The sequence below is a fragment of the Sorex araneus genome, chromosome 7 (genome assembly GCF_027595985.1).
Source record: "Sorex araneus isolate mSorAra2 chromosome 7, mSorAra2.pri, whole genome shotgun sequence".
Classification (NCBI taxonomy): Eukaryota; Metazoa; Chordata; class Mammalia; order Eulipotyphla; family Soricidae; genus Sorex; species Sorex araneus.
In genome coordinates this window covers 5,823,117-5,850,340 of record NC_073308.1, presented here as the reverse complement: position 1 = coordinate 5,850,340, position 27,224 = coordinate 5,823,117, and the positions used below count along the sequence as shown (strand labels likewise).

At 40.7% G+C, this 27,224-nt stretch overlaps 1 protein-coding gene across 1 annotated transcript in view; it reads left to right on the top strand.

Moving 5' to 3' along the window:
* The first annotated feature begins 6,402 nt into the window (after nt 1–6,402).
* Nucleotides 6,403–27,224, top strand: part of LOC129406551 (putative ankyrin repeat domain-containing protein 19) — a 35,877-nt gene continuing 15,055 nt past the window's right edge. The window contains exons 1-3 of the mRNA XM_055144711.1: nt 6,403–6,584; nt 15,208–15,322; nt 15,482–15,655. Of these exons, the coding sequence (XP_055000686.1) occupies nt 6,403–6,584; nt 15,208–15,322; nt 15,482–15,655 (471 nt within the window). The remainder of the gene's footprint in view (nt 6,585–15,207; nt 15,323–15,481; nt 15,656–27,224) is intronic.

The window sequence follows — 27,224 nt, the reverse complement described above, 5'->3', positions numbered from 1 at the left end:
ATCTCTTGTTATGTCCATACAAAAATAACTAGTGTTAAGATGTTAATGAGTTCTTGGACTAAGGAAAGGAGGAAAACCTTAAGAGGTATTTTGCCTGCTGGCCCTCAGGAAGGGTTTTCTTACGTTGATCTTGCTACCTGACTGTGTAGCATAGAGGGCAAGGTAGAGAGAGACGAGTAGGGGAGAGACCAGGGAAGAGGGAGAATCCAGCAGCAGAATCCAGAGATAGGGGATGCAGAGTGAAGCAGGAGAATGGAGAGAGCGGGATGGAGCAACGAGGAGAAAGAGTGGGTGAGACGAAAGATTGAATAAACGGTAACTAATCAGCAACCAGCTTGGTCCTCGTTCTTCCCTCGCCGGTCTTTGGCCAACAGCCGTCCCGATCTAGCCCGTACACAGTGGGTCCAGAGCACCGAACGCGGGTGGTGAGACAGAGCCTCCCGGAGAGCCCGTAAACACGCGCCCCTCGGCGTATTTAGTTTTTTATACCCAAGAAGACAGGGAAATGGGGGGGAGGTTGTCGATTCCCAACTCCATGACAGTTGAAGAATTTGGTCACAAAAGCCACATACCTGAGTTTTTCAGCATGTTCATTCTCCTGCGTGAGGGGCTCATCCAGAGCTTGGAGCTTAGGCCTTGAGCACAGCAGTTCTGGAAGTTTTGGGCTGCCAGACTTCTATTAGGGTTGACGCTGGGGTCATCTGCCACCTTCCAGGTGTCCAGAAATGCGGCTCCGCCTTGCATGGTATCTGGAGACATCTCTGCAGCTTGTGGCTCTCTTCTGAGATTCATTTCTCTACCTATATTCTCATCAATGGATTTAATAGATTCTGGCCTGACTCAAGGTATTTGATCCACTTTGAATTGACTTTTGTGTAAGTTGTGAGATACTTTTCAGTTTTGTCAGCATCATTTGCTGAAAAGGCTGTCTTTACTTAATTTCAAGCTTTCAACTCCTATGTCAGAAGTTAGCTGACCAAGTATGTGGGCATTTGTTCTTAGATATTTTATTTTGGCCCGTTGGTCAGAGGATTCTTTCCTCATTGCAATACCATGCTTTTCTGATCACTATGACTTTATCATATAGTTGAAATTTAGGTAATGAGATATCCCACAGTTTCTTATTTTTCAGTAGGCTTTTGGCTATTCAGGGTCTTTTATGAATCCATACAAAGTTTATTATGGACTTTCTAGATCCTTGAAGAATGCTGTCTGAATTTGGATAGGGCTTAAATTAAGTCTATATGTAGTTTAGGTAAGATGATGCTTTCGATAATATTGTTTTTTCCAATCCCAAAGCATAAAATATTTTTCATTTTCTAAGGTATTCTGTTTTTTAAGTGTTTTGAAGTTTTTATGAAACAGATCTTCCACATTCTTGACAAGTTGATTCCTGGGTGCTTGATTTTCATGGACACTATTTTGAATGGGATACTCTTTGTTTTCTCTTCTGATTTTATCTATTTGTATATGAGGATGTGACCCATTTTGCTTATTGACTTTGTAGCCAGCCACTTTGCTATATTGGTTTATTGTTTCTAGAATTCTTCTGTGAACTCTTTTGAGTCTTCTACATATCATATTGTCATCTGCAAATAGAAATCATTGTTAAATATGAGATAACTGTAAATAAGATTTGTAATCATATGTAATTGTAAATATTGACTGTAGGCTTGTTATAGATAGTCTTTACTATATTAAGGAAGGTTTCTATTTTTGAGGATATTTATCATAACTGGATGTCAGATCCATTGCTTTCTCTGCAATGATTTATATGACCATATGGTTATATCTTTCCTTTTAGTGATATCATGTGAATTATTTACATATCTTTGAACCAACCTTGCATCCCTGGAATAAATCTCACTGGATTGTGGTGCTTGACATTCTTGCTATGCTCTTGAATTCAGTATTTTTTTTTCAATTCTGTGGTAATATATTTTGTAGTTTGCATGGAATAGCTAATGCATATATATGTAAAATTTCTCCTTACACTTTATATAAATACTGTGGTTTACAAAGTGGCTCATGATGATTTGTTCCGGGTATTCAATAGTACAACACCCATCCCACCATCATTACACTTTCAACCACCATTGTCTCAAATTTTCCCAACCCTTAAGCTTGTCCCCATAGAAAGCCCTCCATAATTTATTTGATATTGCTTTTTAACAATAATTTACTAGCAGGATGATAAAAAATGTATCCTTAAAAGAAAATTAGTGAAAATTGTTGTATCTCACCATGGAGCCATTTAGTGTTTGTATAAGAGATTACTAAAATGCTGTTGTAGGTTAAGCCTTCTGTGTTTATATATCATAGCATTCTGTGTGACATCCCATCCAGTCTGGTGTGCTACTACAGATTAAGTCTACAACTCAGTGTCGTAGAGTTTGAGATGTTGCTCTATGAAATCTGGAATTTTTAATGGGTTGATATAGCTGGAATTAAATTTTTAACTGGGTATCAGCTTCTGGGCAGGTGTGTATGACTGCCGAGAATTCCAGGAGTACAGGGAGATGGGGGTGGGAGAGGGTAGCCCTTCCAATTCCAAGAAAGCCTGGAGATTTCAGTCACAAAACCCACATACCTGAACTTTTTAGCAGATTAATTTCTGGGTAAGGCTTGACCCTAAGGCAGTGGAGTTGGGCTGGGACATGGTGGTGATTGTGGGGTGTGGGAGCATTCAGCTGCTTGGGATCTATGTGTTTGGGTGGTCTTCTCAAGTTTCAGAAACACTCTAGTCTCACGAGAATTTGTAGGTAATATGTATTTTCTTTGAAAATAAAAGAAATTCTGACATGTGCCATTTCTCATATATACCTTGACAAAATCATCCATCACATCTGAATATTGTAAAGAAATTTAGAAAGAATTTTGGTCTCAAGAGTAATATTTTTAGTTTTTCCATGATGGTGGTGGTGGAGGCATGACAGATTCTTCAATTAAAAGAGAGAAAAATGATGTATTTATCTCAAATAAATGTCTATAGTATTTAAACTAAAATCACACATCATACCATTTCCAAGAAATATTTAAGGAGATAGTGTTTTTAAAATTTCTTTAAAAGGCATTTTATTCTCATTGGGTTTTGGACCACACCTGGTAATGCTCAGAGGTTACTCCGACCTCTGCACTCAGGAATTACTATTATTGGTGCTCAGAGGACCCGATGGGATGCTGGAGATCCAACCCAGTTGATTGCATTCAAGGCGAGCATCCTACTCACTGTGCTGCTGTTCCACCCAAGAGTTGGTGTTAAATAAGATGACAGATGTGATACATTTGATTAGAGTGTTTGACTTTTCATTTAGTTGTGTAGGGAATAACATGTACTTATTATATTGACTTTGGCTTCTTTGTCTTTCATTATTGGGGGCCACACTTGGCAGAGCTCATGGTTCACTCGGGGTTCTGTGCTCAGAGATAACTTCTGGCAGATTTTGGAAGACCATATGCAGTGTTAAGGATCAAGTTGAGTCCTAGAGAGAGTGGCATGCAAGGTAAGCACCTTAATCTCAGTAAAATCTCTTTTGCCCGACTTTGACTTTTCCGCAGGGGGAGGTTGCCACACCTGGCAGTGTTCAGGGCTTACTTTTAGCTTTGTGTGCATGGATCACTCCTGGCCATGGACCATATGGGGTGCTGGAGAATGAGCCTGGAGTGGCTGCATGCCGGGCAAGAGCCCTACCTGCTGTATTATAACTTTAGCCTTAATTTGGCTAGTTTAAGTGTCATGCTTTAGGCAAGGGAATATGAGATGACTGAGTACATGCTCTATCTGAGCAGAAGTTTTGGAAATAGTTTTAATTTGCCTCAACAATTTATATTCCTATGTAACATCATATCCCAGATAGGAGCTGTTCCCTCTCCTTAAACCATAAAACGAAAAAACAAGCCCACCTGCTGACAAGCCTATTGTCTGAAGCAGGAGCTGAGCCTACAAGCAAACATCATGTGGTGAGGTGTGGGTTAGATGGAAATATTTGTGGTGAAAAGTCACTGAGGATATGGGTAGCACATATGAACTGATGAAGGCAGTATGCCTCACTTATAGAAACAACGAGTTTTCCAGATTAGTGCATTTTTTCCCCTTACTATCGCTGTAAGAGAAAGCATCACTTGCCTTTCTGCATATTTAGAGAGGTGTTTGGGATTTTAAGACTTAAAATACACACAATGTGACTTAGAAATATTGTTAAATCTCTTAACCTACGATCTGACTCAAGTGATTGCAACACAGAACAGAGAACTATTTTGGACAAAGACATCTTTACCAAAGACTCCAAGAAGTGGTTTAAAATGTAGGACCAAATTGAACAAGGTAGAAGAGAAAATTTCAGGAAGGATATTTCAAAAGAAAAGCATTTTGATTGAAAATAATTTTATGATTAAAATATATGTTTTCAAGATCAGAAGGGCAAACTAGCACCAAACTAAAAGAGAAGAGAATTATGTATGGAATTTAAAAGTTTAATGTCCATGAAAGACTTTTAAAACTCACACCTCCTATACTGTCCTATTTTACCAAAGCTTTTACTTACCTTTGGAAAAAATGTTCTGAAATCAGTAAGGGTTTAATAAATTACTGTTGCATAACATTGGGTTATCCTTGCTCCTCCAGAGAGAGAGCTTAGTTTTATTGAGTTACTCCCACAAAAGTGCCTCAAAGGCACACCCAATTACATCAAGCACCAATAATCCTATATTGCTTTTCCCTTTCCCTTATGTCACTTGCATGGTTTAGCAATGACCTTTTTGTATAGACACAGGAAGACAGTTTATGCTATGCTTTGTAACATGGGAGTTCATTGACTCCAAAATAATGGATACTCCTGGGCATTCATATTTACTTGACTTAAGTGTCAGTTGCCCTTACTTTCTAACACCTCCAAAAGGAGGGTCTCGCCCCACCACGGGTGCACGGCCCTGAGGAGCCGGACAGCCCCTGTCCCTCCTGGACCCCGGCGGGCAGGCGAGCTGCCCTGAGGGGGCAGGGAGGGGAGGGCTGGAACGGCCAGCGGTGGGCGGGCCACGATGCTGAACTTCTGGGCGGAGGGGGGGGGGGCAACTGCACGCAAGAGCATGCAGTCTGACCTGGCCTTCTTCCCACGGGTTCCCACGGGACACCGGCCACAGGCCAGAAATGGTTGGAGAATTGTAGAAGAGCAGACTTAGAAGATAAAACCCCAGATCAGCTAAATGAACATTATCGATTATGTGCCAAACACTCTGAGACCTCTATGATCTGTAGAACTATACATTTTGCAGAGGCATCAGAAAACTAAAGAATGATTGGGGTATTTTATTTCTCAAATTAATTGAAGCAGCTACTTGTGAAGTCACTGGGCGGGTCCTTATAGGACAGTTCTTTGAGATAAAGAAATGCCAACAATATTTGATCTTACCAGCCAGTTTAGCGAGCAGTGAGTCCCTCACCTGCTCCTCGGCAGGTGTCACCCGCACTTGCCCGCCTTGCCCGAAGCACCTGGGCTAAGACGCTGAGGTCAAGTCACCTGTGTGGTGCCTCCGAAAAATCTCCCAGAAGCTGCCTCCCGCGCTGATTCCCGGGGAGCTGCTCCCACCCCCCAACTCCAGGACCGCATCTGGGTGCACGCCCCACCCGCAGGAGAGCGGCCTGGAGGGTGGCGGCGGGCTGGGCTGCAGTGCTCCGGAGCCTCGGTGCACCGCGGGCGGGAGGGCGCGGAGGGCGGGAAGCGAGTGGGAGACGCTGAAGGAGCAGGAGCTGAAGGAGGCGGACGGGAAGACCGCTCGGAGCCTGGCCGCCGCCACGCGAGGCTGCCAAGCTCCACGCCACGGCTCTGCGCGGAGCTCGCGGGCGGTGGCCGCGCTGCGGGCCCTGCTCAGCGCTGCTGCGCGGGCGTCCACGCGGTGTGTCCACCCAGCCCTGCCGGCGGCGACGGCGTCAGCTGCACGAGCCGGCCATCGGGGCTCTTGGTTTCTCCACCCGCAAGGGCTTCTCTGTGGACTTGTCCGTGGTACCCAGAGCGCCGGGTGGAATCTTGGCGCTGTGCGAGGGGACGTGTCCCCTCTGCTCTGACGATCTTTGACCTCTGCGCGCACGTGCGGGCCCCGGCTCAGAAGCGCACGCGCACCGGTGTCAGTGGCAGTTGGCTAAGGTCACTGTGAGCCCCTCACACCGCGGAGCTTCACTGCTGCCGAGTGGTGAGGAGACCACATGGTGTATTCAGGGCTTTGTTGACCTCAGGAGCCTCCCAGAGCAGCAGACCCTTTTTCCTTTTTCTTTTTTGTTGTTGTCTTTTCTCCCTCCCTCCTCCCTCTCCTTCCCCTCCCCCTGGCCCCCATCCCCCTCCTGCCCTTCCTCCCTCTTCTCCTTGTGCTCCTTTTACTGAGGTAATTGGAAGCCTCACAGTCTTTAAAATGAAGAAGATTTTCAACTCATTCTTCTCTGGAAGAGAGGATGAGGACCTGCTGCATTACAGACTGAGAATGGGAGACCTTGGAAAAATCCACAAGGCTGTAGTGAATGGCGAGTTAGATAAACTCAGGAAGAAGATCAATTTCAGGAGGTGGAACGTGAATGAGAAAGATCAGATGGGCAGGTAAGTGTGGCCCGAGGCTTACCTGGAGAAGACTCTACACCCTGGAAGCTTCCTTTCGCCAGGCTGGGGGTCTTGGAGCAGAGCCCCGGCTGTTGACCAGGGCCCCCTGAGACTGACTTGTCTTCAGCGCTGGGGCGGCCCCTCCTGAGGTGGGGTGCTGCCTAGAGGCTGCCTTTAGGAGCCACAAGAAAGATGTTGGTTGCTTGTGAGCTGCTCCACTGACTCCTCCCCTGTGCTTTCTACAGGGTTTCACTACTGTCTATAGTAACAGAAAGAAACGGATGTAACTGCAGCATGTATTCTTGGCGTGCATACTTTAAACGATAATGTTTTATGCCGGAGAAAAGACTATTTTACACAAAAGAACTCAACAGTTAGACTAAACTGCTCTTCAGTAGGAAGCTTGGCACTGGGGCAGGGGTGAGAGGGATCCGTCACAGAAGGGAAACTAGGACAATGGGAGAGGGGAATAGTGCCTGCCACAGAGGCAGTTTGGGGGTTGGGAGGAAACTTGGGAACAATGGTGGAGTGTGGTGGGCACTGGTGAAGATATGGGTGTTGGAACAATATTAGCATTAATCTCAATCATAAATATCTTTGTAACTTTGTAATTCAATTTCAAAAAAGAAAACAAAAATGTATCATTAAAAAATTTGAAATCATTCAAAGTGCTAACTTTGCATATCACAGTTGTCTAACAGGAAAATCTATTTCGTATCCTAGGTAGGAAAATGAAGTTGAGATCAAAGTAGAATAAAATAATTTTTCCACAAATTTAAGTTGGGAAAATTGGGAAATGCCATACCAAGGCTATAACTTGAAGGTTAAGTTGTACTTTATAGATTACCACCTGGCGATAAGCATCACATTTGAAATTTAATTTGATTAAATTTTACCATTTAATTATATTCTTTCTAAACTACCTTTAGGAAAGTGATATTCATTAAAAATATCTTTAGTAAAGGGGATCTATTCTACTCAGTATTGCTTTAAAAATTAGTGTGTTAGGAATTCACATAATGGATTTTGATGAATTTTTGACAAGTTATTTAGCATTTATGAAAGTCATCAGTTTAATTAGATGTACAGACAATGTACTTTTCTTTCTTGCTTCCTTTTTTGCTTCCTGTCTTGCTTCCTTTCTTTCTTCCTTCGTTCTTTTCTTCCTTTCTTTTTTCCTTCCTTCCTTCCTTCCTTCCTTCCTTCCTTCCTTTCTTTCTTTCTTTCTTTCTTTCTTTCCTTCTTTCTCTCTTTCTCTCTCTCTCTTTCTTTCTCTCTTTCTCTTTATCTCTTTCTTTCTTTCGTTCATCCTTTCTTTCTTTCTTTCTTTCTTTCTTCCTTTCTTTCTCTCTCTCCTTTCTTTCTTTCTTTCTTTCTCTCTTCCTTCCTTCCTTCCTTCCTTCCTTCCTTTCTCTCTCTCTTTCTTTCTTCTTTCTTTCTTTCTTTCTTTCTTTCTTTCTTTCTTTCTTTCTTTCTTTCTTTCTTTCTTTCTTTCTTTCTTTCTTTCTTTCTTTCTCTCTCTCTCTTTCTTTCTTTCTTCCTTCCTTCCTTTCTTTCTTTCTTTCTCTCTCTCTCTCCTTTCTTTCTTTCTTTCTTTCTTTCTTTCTTTCTTTCTTTCTTTCTTTCTTTCTTTCTTTCTTTCTTTCTTTCTCTCTCTCTCTCTTTCTTTCTTTCTTTCTTTCTCTCTCTCTCTCTTTCTTTCTTTCTTTCTTTCTCTCTCTCTCTCTCTTTCTTTCTCTCTCTCTCTTTCTTTCTTTCTTTCTTTCTTTCTTTCTTTCTTTCTTTCTTTCTTTCTTTCTTTCTTTCTTTCTTTCTTTCTTTCTTTCTTTCTTTCTTTCTTTCTTCCTTCCTTCCTTCCTTCCTTCCTTCCTTCCTTCCTTCCTTCCTTTCTTTCTTTCTTTCTTTCTTTCTTTCTTTCTTTCTTTCTTTCTTTCTTTCTTTCTTTCTTTCTTTCTTTCTTTCTTTCTTTCTTTCTTTCTTTCTTTGTTTCTTGTCCCCACCTAATGTGGCTCTGAACTTTGCTCTGAGAAACATATGTGGTGCCAGGGATCAAAGCAGGGAAAGCCATGTACAAGGCAAGCATCTTTCTACCCTTTCCCTTTTCTCCAGTCCAGTAATAGTCAAGTAATCTTTTGTCATCTAAATTTTGCGTGCTGGGCTTCCCCCCTGTTCTGCTTTTAGATCTCATTCCTGGCGGTTTCTCAGGGAACTGGGTTTCTCACATGCAAGCTGCGTTTCTCACATGAAAGACAATCTCCCTACGCACTTTTAAAAATATTTTTCTTAGAAACTTACAATTTTCTGTACTCGTGTTTTAGTCATACAATGCTCAAGTACACATCCCTCCACCAGTGCCCATTCTCCACCACCAATAAACCCAGTATCCCTCCCATGCCTCCCTATAACCCCACTCCTCCCCACCTCTGTGGCAGGGTATCCTCTTTTGTTTTTTTCTCTCCTTTTGGGTGTTGTGGTTTGCAATAGAGGCACTGAATGGTCATAATGTTTGGTCTATGGTCTATTTTCAGCGTTCATCCCTAGTCCCCTGCGGGTACTCCAACTACACTTTTCCTGGTGTTCCCTTCTCTATCTGAACTGTCCCATCCTCCACCATGTGAGACCAGTTTCCAAGCCTTGGAGCCAACCTCCTGGTACTTATCTATACTATTCTTGGGTGCCAGTCTCCCATCTTGTTACTTTATGTTGCTATCTCTGTCTCTCTCTCTGATTCATTTCACTCATCATGATGCTTTCCATGTTGATCCATTTATATGCAAAAGTCATGACTTCATCTTTTCTAACAGCTGCATAGTATTCCATGTGTAGATGTACCAAAGTTTCCTTAACCAGTCATCTGTTCTTGGGCACTTGGTTTTTTTCCAGATTCTCACTATTGTAAACAGAGCTGCATTGAACATTCGAGTGCAGATGTTATTTCGAATATACTTTTTTGACTCTCCGAGATATATTCCCAGGAGTGGTATTGCTGGTTCAAATAGGAGCTCAATTTCTAATTTTTTGAGAAGTGTCGATATTGTTTTCCAAAAGGGCTGAACCAGTCAGCATTCACACCAGCAGTGTAGAAGGGTCCCTTTCTCCCCACATCCTCTCAAATAGCGGTTGTTGGGTGTGTGCCAGTCTCTGTGGTGTGAGGTGGTATCTCATGGTTGTTTTTATATGCATCTATCTGATGATTAGTGATGAAGAGCATTTTTACATGTGACTTTTTGCCATTTGTATTTCTTCCTTGAGAAAAATTTCTGTTCATTTCATTGCCCCATTTTTTCATAGGGTTGGAAGTTTTCTTCTTGCAGATTCCAACTAGTGACGTGTATATCCTTGATATAAACCCCTTATCTGATGGGTATTGGGTGAATATTCTTTCCCATTCCTTAGATTGTTTTTGTATTTTGGTCACTGTATCTTTTGTGGTGCAGAAGCTTGTTAATTTAATATAGTCCCATTTGTTTATCTCTATTTCCTCTTGGTTAGTCAGAGGCATGTCATCTTTGAAGAATCCTTTAGCTTCAATGTCGTGCAGTGTTTTGTAGACCCTGTCTTCAATGTACCTAATGGATTCTGGTCTGATGTTGAGGTCTTTAATCCATTTTGATCTGGTTTTGGTGCATGGTGTTAGATCGAGGTCTAAACCCATTTTTTTGTATGTGATTGTCCAGTTGTGCCAGCACCATTTGTTAAAGAGGTTTTCTTTGTGCCACTTCACATTTCTTGCTCCCTTATCAAAGATTAGATGTTCCTATATTTGGGGTTGTATGTAGGGATATTCTGGCCCCACAGAAGGCGATGCCCACTTTTGATGAAGCCACGCCCCTGTCAGTGGAGGCCACACCCCCAGCCCGTCCAGTTGTTAATGCCCAGTGCACAGACCTATTGAGAAGAACCACGATGGCTGCGCAGGCGCTCAGGGCAGAGGTGAAGGCAGGTGCCCTCCGCTGGGATGGTCCTGGCAGAAGACTTTGGGGAGTGCCCCTACACACTTTTATTTTCTATCCCACAATAATAATCTTTTGTTAGACAACACCATTCCCTGAATATGAAACTTTATAAATTTTACTTCTATTTTTAATAACAAATGTTGATTCATTTCAGTGTTAACATTTTTTTCTTTAGTGTTGGTCACTATTACAATGTTTAGGACACATGACTTGTATACAGGGAACTCTGTTTGATCTGCACAAGATTTTATGAGCACCTCCAGGTGAGGCCCTGGAAGCTCCATAGTAACTGCATTGTATGGGTAATCCCTGGCACTGCAGAACCTTGGCAGCTCCACAGCCTCTGAGTTTCTCATTTAGCCACTATTCTGGTTGGGCTAAGAATTGCTAGCACTGGTCCTTGTGTCTCCTGAGGACCCCTTTGGGGAGTAATTTCCACCCCCTAGATATATTTGTTATTTCTAAATTACTGTAAATTTTTATTTGCTGTTCTTAAAAATCTGTGAATTCAGAATATATGTACATTATTTCTTTCTCAAATATATATCTATAAATAATATTTAGAGAATATGTAATATGTATTCTACATACATAAATTCTAGTTTCATTATTATTAAAGAAATACTCTTGAGTAAAAATAGGAATAAAATCTTACTACAGAGTAATAATGTAATAATTAAAATAATAATAACTTTCTATTTTGAACTTTTTTCTTAAGGATTGTAGTATGGTGACACTCTCCTATCTTATAAGGTATCATTTTCGATGTGCGTGCAGAAATTTTGTATGGATCTATTTAATTATAGTGCTGTTTTATTTATACAACTTTATTTAATAGAATATGTAACCAGCTATGTATTATTTAATGATGCTGTGAAAAAATGAATATAATGATCAATATAATTGCAAAAACAGGTTTTGCATTTCACGATCATGATCACGATCACGAAATCCCATTGGTCATCGATTTCTGGAGTGGGCTCAGTAACCTCTCCATTCGTTCTATCCTTGAGACTTTAGAAGCCCTTCTCTACTTGACCTTCCCAACGATGCCGCATTGGAGGCTCTCTCAGGGTCAGGGGAATGAGATCCAGCTGGTTACAGGCTTTGGCATATGGATATACCATGGGAAGCTTGAGAGGCTGTCCCATGTGCACAGGAAACTCTCAGTAGCTTGCTAGTTTCTCCCAGAGGAAGAAGTAGGTTATAAGTTATCGCTTCTGGGAGCTTGCTTTAAAGTCTCTGGATGTTGGTTGTTGATGGGATTACACACCTAGGTTCCTCTGCTGGTACCTTCATGCATGAGGCTTGTCCGAACGTGTGGAGAGGGGCCTTGAGAATGGCTGTGGGTAGGTTCTGGTGGTCTTCGGCCACTGGGAGCTCTGCTCGGGACGGGGAGGGAAGCTGGAGCCCATGCCTCCGAGGAGCCCCGGGGAAGACAGCTAGGCGTGCGGGCAAGAGTCATTTTACATTTAAAAGTTATTATTGTAATTTTCATTAGATTTTTTTTTTTGCTACATTTGGCAGTTCTCAGGGCTTGCTCCTGGATTTGCCCTCAGGGATCACAAACAAGGCAAAAACACTACCCACTGCACTATCTCTCCAAAGATATAAAGAAATTTTATTGGACCAAAGTTATAAAGTCAAAACATGCTTGACTTTATAAAAGTTCATTTTCCCCTAGTGGCCTCAGCACAGTTGACAGATATGTTGTTCAATCCTATTGTCGCAAATACCCAGCTTGTGTTGTGAAGATTCAGGTCAACTTTACCTGACTTACAAGGAACCATATGAGTAAAAAAGATGTTACTGGACCTGGTGACATTTCTACAACTAGTCATTGAGATAGAAATAATATGTACTTATAAGTGTACTCATCCATTCGTTTGATTTTTGGCTTCATTATTTATAACATGAATTGGTCATAGCAGGCATTCATTCTGATCTCTCAGGACACTTTAATCTGTAAAAACTTCATGTTGAACCCTCTAAACATTGTGTGAATTTTAAGATTCAAATACTATTAGGAACATATCTCAGTTGAAGTGTTTTTCTTCTTCATATGAGTAGCATTTCTGATATAAGAAATTTTCTAAATTAATTGTCTTTTGTTTTTTACAAACTTCAAACTGTATTAATCGTATTTTGTTTTTTGCAAACTTCAAACTGTACTAAATAATAGGACAGACACTCATTAAAAATACCTGATTTCTATATCATGAGTATATCAAAATATTGAATTAAATAAGTCATACCTATTGTCACAAATCCTAAATTTCCTTTAGCTTGAATATTTTTGAAAAGTAATAATAATTGCTTTTATTTTCTCTTCTTCTTTTTTTACATTTTAGTTCTCTTAACTACAGGGATTATAAGGACCACAATTTATTAGAATGTCAACCATGGGACTAAAACAGAAAGAAACTTAGTTTGCTGTATTTTATTGAAATCTGGAACCATGGACCATGTGAAGTCCCATTTTGAAGTTTTAAATTTTCTTTTTATAAACTTGTTCACAACTATTCATTACTTTAATATTCAAACACCAATCCCACCACCATTGCACTTCTTACCTCCATATTTCAAACTTTTCCACCCCAAATCCTAAACCGTGCCCCCCAAAGCAGGACCAAAACAGTTATTTCTTTTTTGGGGGGGGTCACACCTGACGATGCACTGGGGTTATTCCTGGCTCATGGCAGTGCTTGAGGTCCATATGGGATGTTGGGAATCGAATCCAGGTCGGCCGCATGCAAGGCAAGTGCCCTACCCACTGTGCTATTGCTCCAGCCCCAGAAACAGTTATTTTTGTATTAATTTTTATGAATCATCCACTAAAAATGGTCCAATAAAATTTCTTTAGTGGAAAGTGTGTGAAGATGGTTGTATTTCAACCTGGAGTCAGTAAGCCCTGGAATTACTAACAGGTTTGTTAAGCCAAATCAAATGTCGTGTGCTACTCGTGGTACAGCGGTGGTGTAGAGTATAGAGGTCAGAAATTCTAAAATTTAGAATAGAGCTATACAGCAGATTAACTCATGGGTGAGGCTCTGGATCATGGCTGTGGATGAGATTATATGATGCCAGGGGCAGTTTGTGGATGTGACGCCAAGCTACCGGTAAACTTGGGAAATGGGTGGAAGGAGGCCCATTCCTGCTCTGAGCAAGCTTAGAGATTTTAGTCACAGATTCCACATGCCTGGGTTTACCTGCATGATCATTTGTGAGTGAGGCTGTGTGAGCCATGGATAGCAACCATGAGCACGGTAGGGACTGAATTTTGCAGTTATTTGGCTCCTGGGCTCTGTTCGGGCAGGGAGGGAAACTCACTCACCTCCCCCCCACCCCCGTTGCCCTCGTGAAGACTGTCGCACTTCTTTAGATACCAATGAGATATGTTTTAACTCATGGCAATTGTAGTAACAGATGTTATGGATTATAAATATTCAAATTCAAGATATGTGAGAGAAACAAATCTCTTAGAATTAGAAAATAGTGTTCTCTATATTCCTTAAAAACTCTGCAAAGTAGATATAATTGATCATTTTTCTTGATAGGAATATGTCTGTAATGGATTAATAGCAAATAAAATAATATTGTGGAGCTATTTATGCTAGAAACTGTCAAAACACAACATCATTTTTCATTTAAGCATTAGAATACTGTTTTCTAAGAGGGCTAATTTTTGTATAACCATTTTGTTCATGATACACGGAGACACAAGAAGACAGTGGACAGAGTTCCTGGGACTTTGCTAGCTCCCACTGTCTACCCCTGGCTGGGTGCTGGATGGACTGCTTTGTGCTCAGGTCCCTGGAGGCCTCCTAGGCATCATCCTCAACTTCCCCACCACCAGTGTCCCCCAGATTAGGGAGTCATAACATTTGTGGTCAGCTCTAATTCTCAAAATCCAGGTGTGTGCTTCCTGAAATCAGGAATTTTCTCACATCCCACCCTCTTGCTATGGCCAGACCAGACAGACATCCTCGTGCATCCTGCTAGCATGTCCGCTTGAAAGTAGTACTGAATATACTACTCATATTGGATGACATGGGATGTGACAGTCCTAATTCATGGACAGTGTACATTCATAAACCTCAGTGAACAGAATGACTTCTTGAAGATCAGTTGTCATATTCAAATAGCACTAGATCATAAAGGAAATCTGAAAAACGGAGGTATTGACAGTAGCTCTCTGGTATAAATGATTGAACAGATCAGTTCTTAACCGGGAATCTAAATCTCTGCCATTCATACATATAAAACTCAAAGTATAATGGGGAAAGAAAGGAATTTAACTGCAGTGTGAGAGCCAGCAACTCAGGCAAATCCTCAAGCCCATCAAACCTTTGCAGCCTGGTCCATGAGGACCTGAAATCAGCACTCATGCATTGGCAATTGAAATTGCCAGTGAAGTTAAAAACTTCTTGGACAGGCAATTCAACCAACTCAGAAAAGCTGATTCAAAGGATGACATTTCATACCATATGGGACAATATGAGTTGTCGAGGATCAAACCCAGGTTGGCTGTTTGATCCCCAACATTTCAAGGCAAGTCCATTACCCACTGTATTATCTTTCACCCTGGGGACAGCTTGCTCTTTATGTTTTCACTTACACAATGTAATGACTTTTTATATCCTCAAACGTCTTTTGCAATTCCCTAGGACTCCCCTGCACCTGGCCTGTGTCCTTGGCAGTATAAATACGGTACAATTACTAGTGGAAAATAAATGCCTGCTTAATCCTCGTGACCAGTTCAAGAGGACACCCCTGTTCAAGGTATGTAGTAGTGAAATCTGTCGGGGTGATATTGAATTGATTTATTCATTCAGAATAAGCGTGACTATGGATCATTTATATGTAACTGTGGTATAATCTGCAGAGTAATGAATTTGAATTATTAGAACTTACCATCTGCTCTTGGTATGATCTTTACAGGCAGTTCAATGCAAGTACGTAGTTTGTTCACAATTTCTGCTTGAACATGGTGCTGATCCCAATCTCGTGGACATCCATGGTTTCTCTGTCCTCCACTATGCTGTCCACGATAATAGTCCGTTTTTAGCAGAACTCCTGATTAATTCCAGTGCGAACATCGAGGCCAAAGACAAGGTATAGATAATTAATTTACAAAATATTTGCATCATGTGTGTGAATTTGAAATCCCCAAGCCTTTCATTTTACACCTGTGCGCATGTACACACACAAATTTACACTCTAGATACTGCATGCCAGTGTCTGTCACCATGAAAGCAACTCTAGAGCAGAGATGGGCAAGTTTAGAGGAAAAGGGTACCTCCATAAAGAGCACAGCTCTGTCTTCTTACCATCTATCTGACTCAGGGGTGAAAAGGTCTTCCATTACTGCCTGGGGGTGGGTGGTGGGCTCTGCACCGCAAAAGACAGACAGTCTCATGAGGCATGAGCCGGTGCTGCAGGCTGATGGTTGTGCATGGTTCAGGAAATGATTCTTCTTAGGGGGAGTGGAGGAGGAATGGAGACCAAGTAACCAGAGCTGGAGGCGCCGGGAGTGCAGGTTGGAGGGAGAATCAGCAGATCCTACGCCCTGAACACTCCAGGACTCCAAAGTTCTGAGGGTCAGTGCAAGGGTCAGGTCCTAGTTTGGTCTCCTAATGGCTTCCACTTGTGTTGCTAGTCATCTTGCCTTCTATGAATAATCATGAGAGCACCAGCATCAGACAGTATCTCCTGCTTGCTTTCTGTAGCTCCTAGATGAGACAAGATTCATGGCTATTTACAGGTCAAGGTAAAGCCAGTCTGCCTTTATTTTCTTCTACATTTCCATTATACACAACATTCCAGCCCTGTAGCCTGTAGCAGTCTTCTCTTGGTTGACAAGAGAGGTTGAATTATACATGTGTATAGGATCAAGCATATCCTGAATGTGAATATTTTGCAAGGGGTACTCAGATTTTAATTTATATAACATCTATATTGAAGTAGTAGATGGCATGCCTTTCTTTATCCATTTATGACAAATATATTTTAAAAATATTAAACTCAATAGCAAAACTTTTTGAAATTGTTGCACTGATTAACTTTTTTTATTGTTGTTTGTCTTGGCGGCACAACCAGCTGAGCTCAATGCCACGCTCACTTACTCCTGCTGGTGCGTCAGGCACCAGGTCAATAACATTGGGCCTTACCAACTGTGCTATTTCTTTAGCCCTTATTTTATAAAGGTAGTATAAATCAACATAGGAAGGCATGTTTTTTTGAAAAATTGATAAAAAAATGGTCTTTGGATGGCCACTGTCACTGTAACTTTTTCTCTGTATGCAGTATTTCCTTGAATTTTAATTTATTCATTCTAAACATTTTATTGATTGAGATTTTCACACTTTTTTCCACACTAGGTTTTATAACAGCTAGCATAGAAACCCTTATTTCTTTTCTTTATTGGTGCATTTCTTTTTTTTCACATTTTTTATTAGCGAATCACCGTGGGGTACAGTTACAAATTTTCAAACTTTCGTCCTTTCATTTCAGTCATACAATGATCAAGTACCCATCCTTCCACCAGTGCCCATTCTCTACCACCAATGATCCCAGTCAGTATCCTTCTGACCACCCCCACTCCCTCTCCCCCCACATCTGTGGAAAGGCATTTCCTTTTGTTCTCTTTTCTTTTGGGTATTGTAGTTTGCACTGAAGGCATTGAGTGGCCATTGTGTTTGATCTATAGTCTACATTTGGTTCACACCTCCCAACCTGAGCTGGTGCTCCAAATACCCTTTAATTGGCGTTCCCTTCTCTACCTGAGCTGCCTTCTCCCACAACATTTGACATGGCTTCCAAGCCATGGAGCAAACGTCCTAGTCTTTATCTCTAGTATTCTTGGGTGGTAGAACCCCATTCTGTTATTTTATATTCCACAGATGAGTGCAATCTTTCTATGTCTTTCCCACTCTTTCTGACTCATTTCACTTAACATAATACTTTCCATGTTGATCCATTTATATGCACATTTCATGACTTCATCTTTTCTAACAGCTGCATAGTATTCCATTGTGTAGATGTACCAGAGTTTCTTTAACCAGTCATCTGTCTTCGGGAACTCGGGTTTTTTCCAGATTCTGGCTATTGTAACAGTGCTGCAGAGAACCTTCGAGTGCAGATGTCATTTCTGCTATACTCTTTTGCCTCTCCAGGATATATTCCTCAAAGTGGTAGAGCTGGGTTAAATGGGAGCTCTATTTCTAATTTTTTGTGAACTGCCCATACTGTTTTCCAGAAGGACTGAACCATTCGGCATTATAACCAGCAGGGAAGGAGAATCCCTTTCTCCCCACTCTGCATCAACATCTGTTGCTTTTGTTCCTTTGGATGTGGGCCAGTCTTTGTGGTATAATATGATATCTCTTCGTTGTTTTGATCTGCATCTCTCTGATGATTAGTGATGAAAAGCATTTTTTTCATGTGCCTTTTGGCTATTTGGATAACTTCTTTGAAACTGATTCTTTCATTTCATCGCTCCATTTTCTGATGGGGTTGGATGTTTTCTATTTGTAGAGTTCAAATAGTGCTTTTTATATCCTTGATATCAACCCCTTATCCAATGGGTATTGGGTAAATATCCTTTCGAATTCTGTTGACTGTCTTTGCATTTTGGTCACTGTTTCTTTTGAGGTGCAAAAGCTTCTTTGTTTAAGATAGTCCCATTTGTTAATCTCTATTTTCACTTGCTTGGCCAGTGGTGTGTCATCTTTGAAGGTACCTTTAGATTCAATGTCATGGAGGGATTTGCCAATCTTGTATTCAATATATTTTATGGATTCTGGTCTGATGTTGAGGTCTTTAATCCATTTTGATCTGATTTTTGTACATGGTGTTAGGTAGAGATCTGAGCCTATTTTTTTTCTTCATGTAGCTGTCCAGTTTTGCCAGCACCATTTATCAAAGAGACTTTCCTTGCTCCAATTCACGTTTCTTGCTCCGTTATCAAAGATTAGGTGATCATATATTTGAGGGTGTGTATAAGGATATTCAACCCTGTTCTATTGGTCTGCGGTTCTGCCTTTGTTTCATTATCATGATTTTTTTTTATTATTACTGCTTTGAGGTTTGATTTTGAGGTTGGGGAAGGTGATGTCTTCTCCACTTCTTTTCCCCAGAATTGCTTTAGCTATTCATAGGAATTCGTTGTTCCATATGAATTTCAGGATTGCTTGATCCATTTCTTTGAAGAATGTCATGGGTATCCTTATAGGGATTGCATTGAATCTGTACAATTCTTTGGGGAGTATTGCCATTTTAACAATGTTAATCTCCCAATCCATGAGCTGGGGATATCTTTCCATTTTCTAGTGTCCTGTTTTATTTTGTGAAGTAGCATTTTGTAGTTTTCTTTGTACAGGTCCTTTACTTCCTTAGTTAAGCTGATTCCAAGGTACTTGATTTTCTGGGGCATGATTGTGAATGGGATTACTTTTTTTCATGTCACTTTCTTCTCTCTCATTGTTTGCGTATAGGAAAGCCATGGACTTTTAGGTATTGATTTTATAGCTTGCAACTTTACTATACAAGTCTATTGTTTCTAGGAGTTTCTTGGCAGAGGCTTTAGGGTTCTCTAAATATAATATCATATCATTATATCATAGCGAATAGTGAAAGCTTGATTTCTTCCTTTCCTACCTGGATGCCCTTGCGATCTTTTTCTTGACTAGTTGCTATTGCAAGTTTTTCCAGTACTATGTTGAACTATGTTGTCCAGTACTATGGTGAGCATGGGCATCCTTGTCTCGTCCCTGCTCTCAGAGGGAAGGCTTTTAGCTTTTCCCCATTGGGGATGATGCTTGCCATAGGCTTGTGGTAAATGGCTTTGACTATATTGAGAAAAGTTCCTTCGATACCCATTTTGGTGAGAGTTCTCATCATAAACAGGTGCTGAATCACCTGTTTGTCAAACGGCTTGTCAAATGCTCTCTCTGCATCTATTGATGTGATTATATGGTTTTTATCTTTTATTTTGCTGATATTATGGATTATGTTGATTGATTTCCAAATGTTAAGCTGTCCTTGCATACCCGGGATGAATCCCACTCAGTCTCGGTGGGATCACTTTTTCGGATCACTCAAATCCTACTTTTTGATGAGTTGTTGAATTCTATTTGCTAATATTTTGTTGAGAATCTTCGCATCCATGTTCATCAGAGATATCGACCTGTAGTTTTCTTTTTCATTGTTTCTTTGTTTTCTTTTATTATTAGGGAGATATGAGCCTCATAGAAACTGTTTGGGAGAGATTCTTTTTTTTTTTTCAGTTTCCTGGAAAAGCTTGAGAAGAATTGACAATAGGTCCTCTTTACATGTTTGAAAAACTTCTCTAGTGAATCCATCCAGACCTGCATTTTTATTTTGGGGAAGACTTTTGATTTCAGTTTCAATTTACTTGATATTAATGGATCTCTTCAGGTATTCCAGATCTTCTTGAATCAACCTTGGGAGATTATAGGAATCCAGGAATGAATTTATTTCTTCTAGGTTCTCTTGTTTCATGGCATACAGACTTTCAAAGTAGTCTCTGATATTGTTTTGAATTTCTTTTGTTTCTGTTGTGATGTCTCCCATTTCATTTCTGATTCGGTTTATTAGGGTTCTGTCTCTTTCTTTGTGAGTCTTGCTAGTAGTAGTTTAGCAACCTTGTTTATTTTCTCAAAGAACCAGCTCTTGGTTTCATTGATCTTTTGACTTGTCTTTTGGATTTCCATGTTGTTATTTTTGGCTCTAAGTTTTATTTCTTTCCTTTGGCCTTATTTGGGCTCCTTTTGTTGGTCCTTTTCTAAGATTTTGAGCTATGAAGTCCTGTTATCTATGTAGGTCCTTTCTTCTTTCCTGAGGAATGCTTGCAAAGCTACAAATTTTCCCCTTACCAAGGTTTTAGCTGCGTCCCATAGGTTCTGACAAATTATGTCTTCATTCTCACTGGTTCTCAGGTATCGTTTGATTTCTTCTTTGATTTCCTTTTTAACCAATCATTGTTCAACATTCAGTTATTTAATTTCCAGGTGTTTGATTTGGTTCTTCGTGTCTGTGTGTGATTAAGTTCTATCTTCAGTGCATCTTGGACGGAAAAGATAGTTGACACCATTTCTATCTTCCTGATTCTGTTGATGTATGTTTTGTGACCCAGCATGTGGTCTATTTTGCAAAATGTTTTGTGTGCACTGGAAGAAAAAATGTGTATCATTTCTTTTTGGGAGCAAAGCCGTGTATAGATCTATTAGGCCTCTCCCTTTATCTCTTCCTTTAAAGCCAGTGTTTCCTTGCTGAGTGTTAATCTTGGAGATCTATCTAGAGGTGGTAGGGCAGTGTTGAAGTCTCCAACTACTATTATGTTGTTAGCAATGTCCTTGTTAAAATCTGTTAGCAGTTGTTTTAAGTGTTTAGCTGCTCCCTCATTAGGTATGTACACGTTTAGGAGTGTCATTACTTCCTGCTGTACATATTCCTTGACTAGTAAAAATTGGCCTTCACTGTCCCTTCTATCTTTTTCAACTTGAAATCTATGTTGTCAGATACTAGTATGGCCATCCCAGCTTTTTTAAGGGAGTTGTTTGTTTGCAGAATTGTTTTTCATCCTTTGACTTTGAGTCTGTGTTTGCTCTAACTGTTCAGACGTGTTTCTTGTAAGCAGCAGAATTTTGGGTTTAGTTTCCGAATCCATTTTGCCATTCTGTGTCTCTTAATTAGTGCATTTAGACCATTGACATTGAGGGAGATTATTGTTAAGGATTTTGTGCCATCTTTCTGTAGGGGTTTGTTGTGCTTGTGGAGTTTTTTTTTTTTTGTCTTACAGTAGCCCCATTAGTCCTTCTTTTAAGTTTGATTTTGAGCCTATGAGGTTCCTCAGCTGTTATTTATCCATAAAATAGTGTATTATTCCTTCGAGTTTGAGTGAGAGTTTAGCTGGATAAATTATTCTTGGTGAGACATTCATTTCATTGAGTTTTTACACTATACCCCCCCCATTGTTTTCGGGCTTGGAGGGTTTCCTCTGATAGGTCTGCTGTAAATCTGAGGGTGCTCCCTTGTATTTTGTACGTGATTTCCTTCTCTGACCTTGCTGCTTTCAGTATTGTGCCTCTATCAGTAGCATCCATCATCCTGACTATGATATTTCTTGGAGTCTTGGAGTCTTTTAACTAGAGTCTCTTTTAGCTGGCACTCTTCGGGCTCCTTGGATCTGGATGCTTGCATTCTCCAGCTCTGGGAACTTTTCAGCAATGATGTTTTGAACTGTGTATTTTTTTCATTGTTGTTGTCTCCCTGTCCTTCTGATACTCTGATGATTCTAATGTTCCTCTTGATATCATCCCCTAGGTCTCTGATTCGCCTAAGAGCTATTTAGAGGTCTTTTCCCATTGCTTGTTGATGACTGTAAGCTTCCTGCAGCTCATCTTCAAGCTCACTGATTCTGGTTTGGCTGTGGCCATTCTACTATTGAGGACACCCACTGAGTTTTTAATTTCATCTGCAAAATCCTTAATTCGTGACACTTCATTTTGTAGCGTTTTGATTTCTGCTGTCATTTCTTCCTGTATTTTCTTGGCTGTCCATTCCATTGTTTCCTCCTTTAATTTCCTGGATGTCTGTTGAGCCATTTCTTTGAGTTCATTGAACATTTTCAATATTTCATCTCTGAATTCTTTATCGGAGAGATCATATTTGTGGGTAATGCTTATTGAGGCTCCTGGACCCTTTTCATCATCTCCTTGTGGTGGGGATTTTCATTGTTTCTTCATGTTTTTGTAGTCGTGTGGTGGTGTAACTTTCCAGTTCACTACCAGTATCGCCCACTTTCTCTCAGGTGCTCCTCAGTGGCTTAGGTGAGGTCTCTAGTGAAATTTAGGAGGATTTTTGTTTTTATATTGGACTTATAGAGCTTCTAGTGATGCCAGTATTATGGTGCAATTGGAATACACTACTGGACTATTGACCTAATGTGTTTGAGATAGCCAGGATAATCCCCATAGAATTAGGTAATGGAAATAAAGATGTGATTTCCAAGTGTCAGGAAAGGAAAAAATAACTGTGGCCACGCCCAGTTCTAAGCCATGCCCACTACCAAGATGTGGTTGGGGTGCCAGGTGGTTGGGCAGAAACCTGGGAGAGGGAGAGAACTGTGAGCGGCCCTGGAAAGTGGCTCAGGGGCTGATGGGATTGTGCTCAGGGAGGTGGGGTGGCTGATGGGATTGTGCTCAGGGAGGTGGGGTGGCTCAGGGCCTTAAGAGATGCCTGAGGTGCATGCACGGGGATTGGGTGTGGTGGGGGATTGGTGTCCCAGGTTGGATTACTGACCTGGGAGAGGGAGAAAACCGAGAGCGGCACTGTAGAGTGGCTCAGGGACGGATAGGATGGTGCTCAGGGAGGTGTCCTTATTCTTTTAAGAGGAATAATGTCACGGACCACTTAGCCTTTGTCTTCATTCAGAGTCCATTTATTAGTGTACCATTTGAATCAGGAGGTTCCAGTGTGATATCTTGGATCGCTAAACCATTGTAAATTAAAGGGAACAACCTCCCATAATTTCTGGAAAACAGGATATTTTATGGAAAAAATTCAAAACCAGCCTGTTTAATGATTCCTCCTGTATATCTTTCAGCACATAGCAAACTACCAAATAGAAGTTTTTAACAAAGTTAAACAGAATCCTTTAGTACTATAATGTAGTGTATGCTTTGGTAATGTTTCTCAAGGTAAAAAGAATCCTTTCGTATTAAAATATAGTGTATTTTTTTGGCAATCCTTCTCAAGCACCCTTAACAGAACGATCCATATTGTTACTACATAACAGTGCTTCTGGTAAAGTACATATTCTTTGGAATATAATCTTAGGAGCAACAATGAGGGGATGATAATTTAGTTTTTACTTCAATTAAAAAATCAACTCTAACATATACATTATTTTGGAGGTGTAAAGGAAAAATCAGTCTGTACTTCAAGGCATTTTTATTTAGTTGGAGGAATAAAATAATGGCAGGATGCAACAGTAAATTCTATGTCAGATTTAACATTAGAGAAACCAGTAAGTGATAAAGTAATTTTTAGAAAACGACTTCTCAATTAATCTCTTGAAGACATCTAGAAAGAACATTTTGTATTATTTTATTTTAACTTTGTTGTTGAATCACTGTGAGACAGACTCTTCCAAATCTGTTCATGAATTGGATTTCAGTTATACAGTATTCCAACACCCATCCCTCCACCAGTGTACATTACCCAGCACCAGTGTCCCCAGGTTCCCTCACATCACCCTCCACCTCCCAACCCTGCTTACCTTTAAGGCAGGCGCTTTTCTTCTCTCTCTCTCTCTCTCTCTCTTTCTCTCTCTCTCTCTCTCTCTCTCTCTCTCTGTCTCTCTCTCTCTGTCTCTCTCTGTCTCTCTCTGTGTCTCTCTGTCTCTGTCTCTCTGTCTCTCTCTCTGTCTTTCTGTCTCTCTCCTTTGGGGCATTGTGGTTTTTAATATTGATACCGTAAGGTTATTAAGAAAATTTCTTTATCTACTTTTAACCCTCAAGTCTTGTTCAGCGTCATCATTCCCAGCAATTATTGTCATACCGATCTCTTCTCTATCTTACCTACCCTCAGCCCCACACACAGTTGTGGTTAGTTCCAACCATTGACCAGTCCTCTTAACCCATTTTCCCTGATCATGGATATTAGTCTTTTCCTATATACTGTGGGGTCCCGTCCTGTCCCGCAGGGAGGACCCTTTGTGGGGTTAAGGAGGGGACGTAACCGAATGAACAGACGCAGAGTCAGAAGGAGGAGGAGAGAGAGAGAAGAAGAATTTATTCACAGCAGTTACAATACTTATACCTCTTGGTGGGAGGGGGGTGGTATGCATGCTTAGACCCCCATAGGAACAGTAGTAGAATGTTGATCAGGCATGGCCTTTGGCTAGTGAGACAAATGGTGAAATGATAAGATCACAGGAATCCCAAGCAGCCTCCGGTTGACTAGACGATAAGAGCCAGACTCTGTAAGATGGCTCCCTACAATATACTTTTTATATACCACAAATGAATGCAATCATTCTATACTTGGTCCTCTCTTTCTGACTCATTTCACTCAGCATGATACTGTCTATGTCCATCCATTTATAGGCATATTTGCTGGCTTTATTTTTTCTAATGGCTACATAGTATCACTGGAGAGATAGCACAGCGGTTGGGCATTTGCCTTTCATGCAGTCGACTTGAATTCGATTCCTCTCCCCCCTCAGAGAGCCCGGCAAGCTTCCGAGAGTATCGAGCCCACTCGTCAGAGCCTAGCAAGCTACCCGTGCGTATTGGATATGCCAAAACCAGTAACAATAAGTCTCTCAATGAGAGACGTTACTGGTGCCTGCTTGAACAAATTGATGAGCAATGGGATGACAGTGATAGTGACATAGTATTTCATTGTGGAGATGTGCCATAGTTCCTTTATCCATTCATCTGTTCTTGAGCACTCAGGTTCTTTCCAGATTCTGGTTATAGTGAGTAGTGCTGCAATGAACATAGCAGTGTAGAAGGGGTGTCTGCTGTACCCCCAATGTATATTCACAGAAGTAGTGTTGCTGTGTCAAATGGGAGCTTAATTTCTAGTTTTTTGAGAAACATCCATATAGTTTTATAAAAAGATTGGACGAGTCAGCATTCACATTAGAAATGAAGGAGAGTCCCTTTCTCCCCACACCCATATGAATACCATTTGCTTTTGTTCTTTTTGGATGTGTGCCAGTCTCTATGGTGACAGCTATTGTTGTTTTGATCTGCATCTTCCTGCTGATTAGTGATAAAGAGCATTTTTGCATGTGCATTTTGGTCATTCAAATATCTTCTTTGAGAAAGTTTCTGTTCATTTGATCCCCCCATTTTCTGATGGCATTAGCTGTTTTTAATTTCTTGTAGAGTTCAACCAGTTCCTTGTTAATATCTTCGACATTAACCCCTTATAAGAAGGCTATTGGGTAAACATCCTTTCCCATTCTGTAGGCTGTCTTTGTATCCTGGTCACTGTTTCCTTAGAGGTGCAGAGGCTTTTTAGATTAAGATTTGTTTATCTTTGCTTCCACTTGCTTGGTCAGTGGCATTTCATCTTTGAAGACACCTTTAGCTTCAATACCGTGGAGGGTTTTGCTGATCTTTGCTTCAATGCACCTTATGGAATTGGGTTTGATGTTGAGGTCTTTAGTCCATTTTGATCTAACTCTCATGTCTGGTGTTAGGTAGAGGTCTGAGTGCGTTGTTTTAGAGCTATTTTTTTCTTTTTTTTTTTTGTTTTTGCTTTTTGGGTCACACCCAGCGATGCACAGGGGTTACTCCTGGCTCTACACTCAAGAATCACTCCTGGTGGTGCTCAGGAGACCATATGGGATGCTGGGAATCAAACCTAGGTCGGCCGCGTGCAAGGCAAATGCCCTACCCGCTATGCTGTCACTCCAGCCCCGAGTTATTTTTTTCTTTTTGCACATAGCTGTCCAGTTTTGCCAGCACCATTTGTTAAAGAGGCTTTCTTTGCTCCACTTCTATCTCTTGCTCCCTTACCAAAGCATAGATGATCATAGACTTGAGGGTGTTTGTAAGGATATTCAGCCCTATTCAAGTACCTCAGAATCAGCATAACTCAGGCGGTGAAGGACCTGTACATAATTAAACAGCACGGTATTGGAATAAAGCCAGATCCGCAGTCTGCAGATCTGTCCTCATTCCCATACCATGCTGTTTAAATTATTAGTGCTTTGTAGTGCAGTTTGAGGTTCGGGTAGGTGATGCCTCCCATCATTTTTTCCCCAAGAATTACTTTAGCTATTCATGGGGCCTTATTGTTCCATATGAATTTCAGGAGTGTTTGATCAATTTCTTTGGAAAATAATATGGGTATCCTTATAGGGATCTTATTGACTCTGTATGATATTTTGCAGAGTATTGTCATTTTGACAATATTATTTCCCCCAATCCATGAACAGAGGATGTGTTTCCATTTCTTTGTGTCCTCTTTTCCTTGAAGTAGCGTTTTGTAGTTTTCTTTGTAGAGGTCCTTTACCTCCATAGTTAAGCTGATTCAGAGGTACTTGGTTTTCTGAGGCATGATCGTGAATGGGATTGTTTATTTCATATCACTTTCTTCTCTATCATTATTTGCATATAAGAAAGCCATGGACTTTTGGGTATTGATTTTATAGCCTGTGACTTCACTATACAAGTGTATTGTTTCTAATAGCTTCTTGGTAGAGGTTTCAGGGTTCTCTAAGTATAATATCATATCATCTGCAAATAGTGAGGGCTTGGTTTCTTCCTCTCCCATGTGGATGCCCTTCATATCTTTTTCTTGCTAACTGCTATGGCAAATACTTCCAATAGTATATTGAATAGAAATGCTGACAGTTGTCATCCTTGTCTTGTCCCTGATCTTAGAGGGAAGGCTTTTAGATTTCCCCATTGAGGATAATGTTTGCCTGGGGCTTGTGGTAGATGGCTCTGACTATAATGAGGAAAATTCTCTCAATTCCATTTTGGTGAGAGTTTTCATCGTGAATGGGTGCTGGATCTCGTTAAGTGCTTTCTCAGTATCTATTTCTATGGTCGTATCTTTTATCTTTTCTGTTTTTGATATGATGGATTATATTGATTGACCTGTGAATGTTGAAACTTACTTGCATTCCTGGGATGAA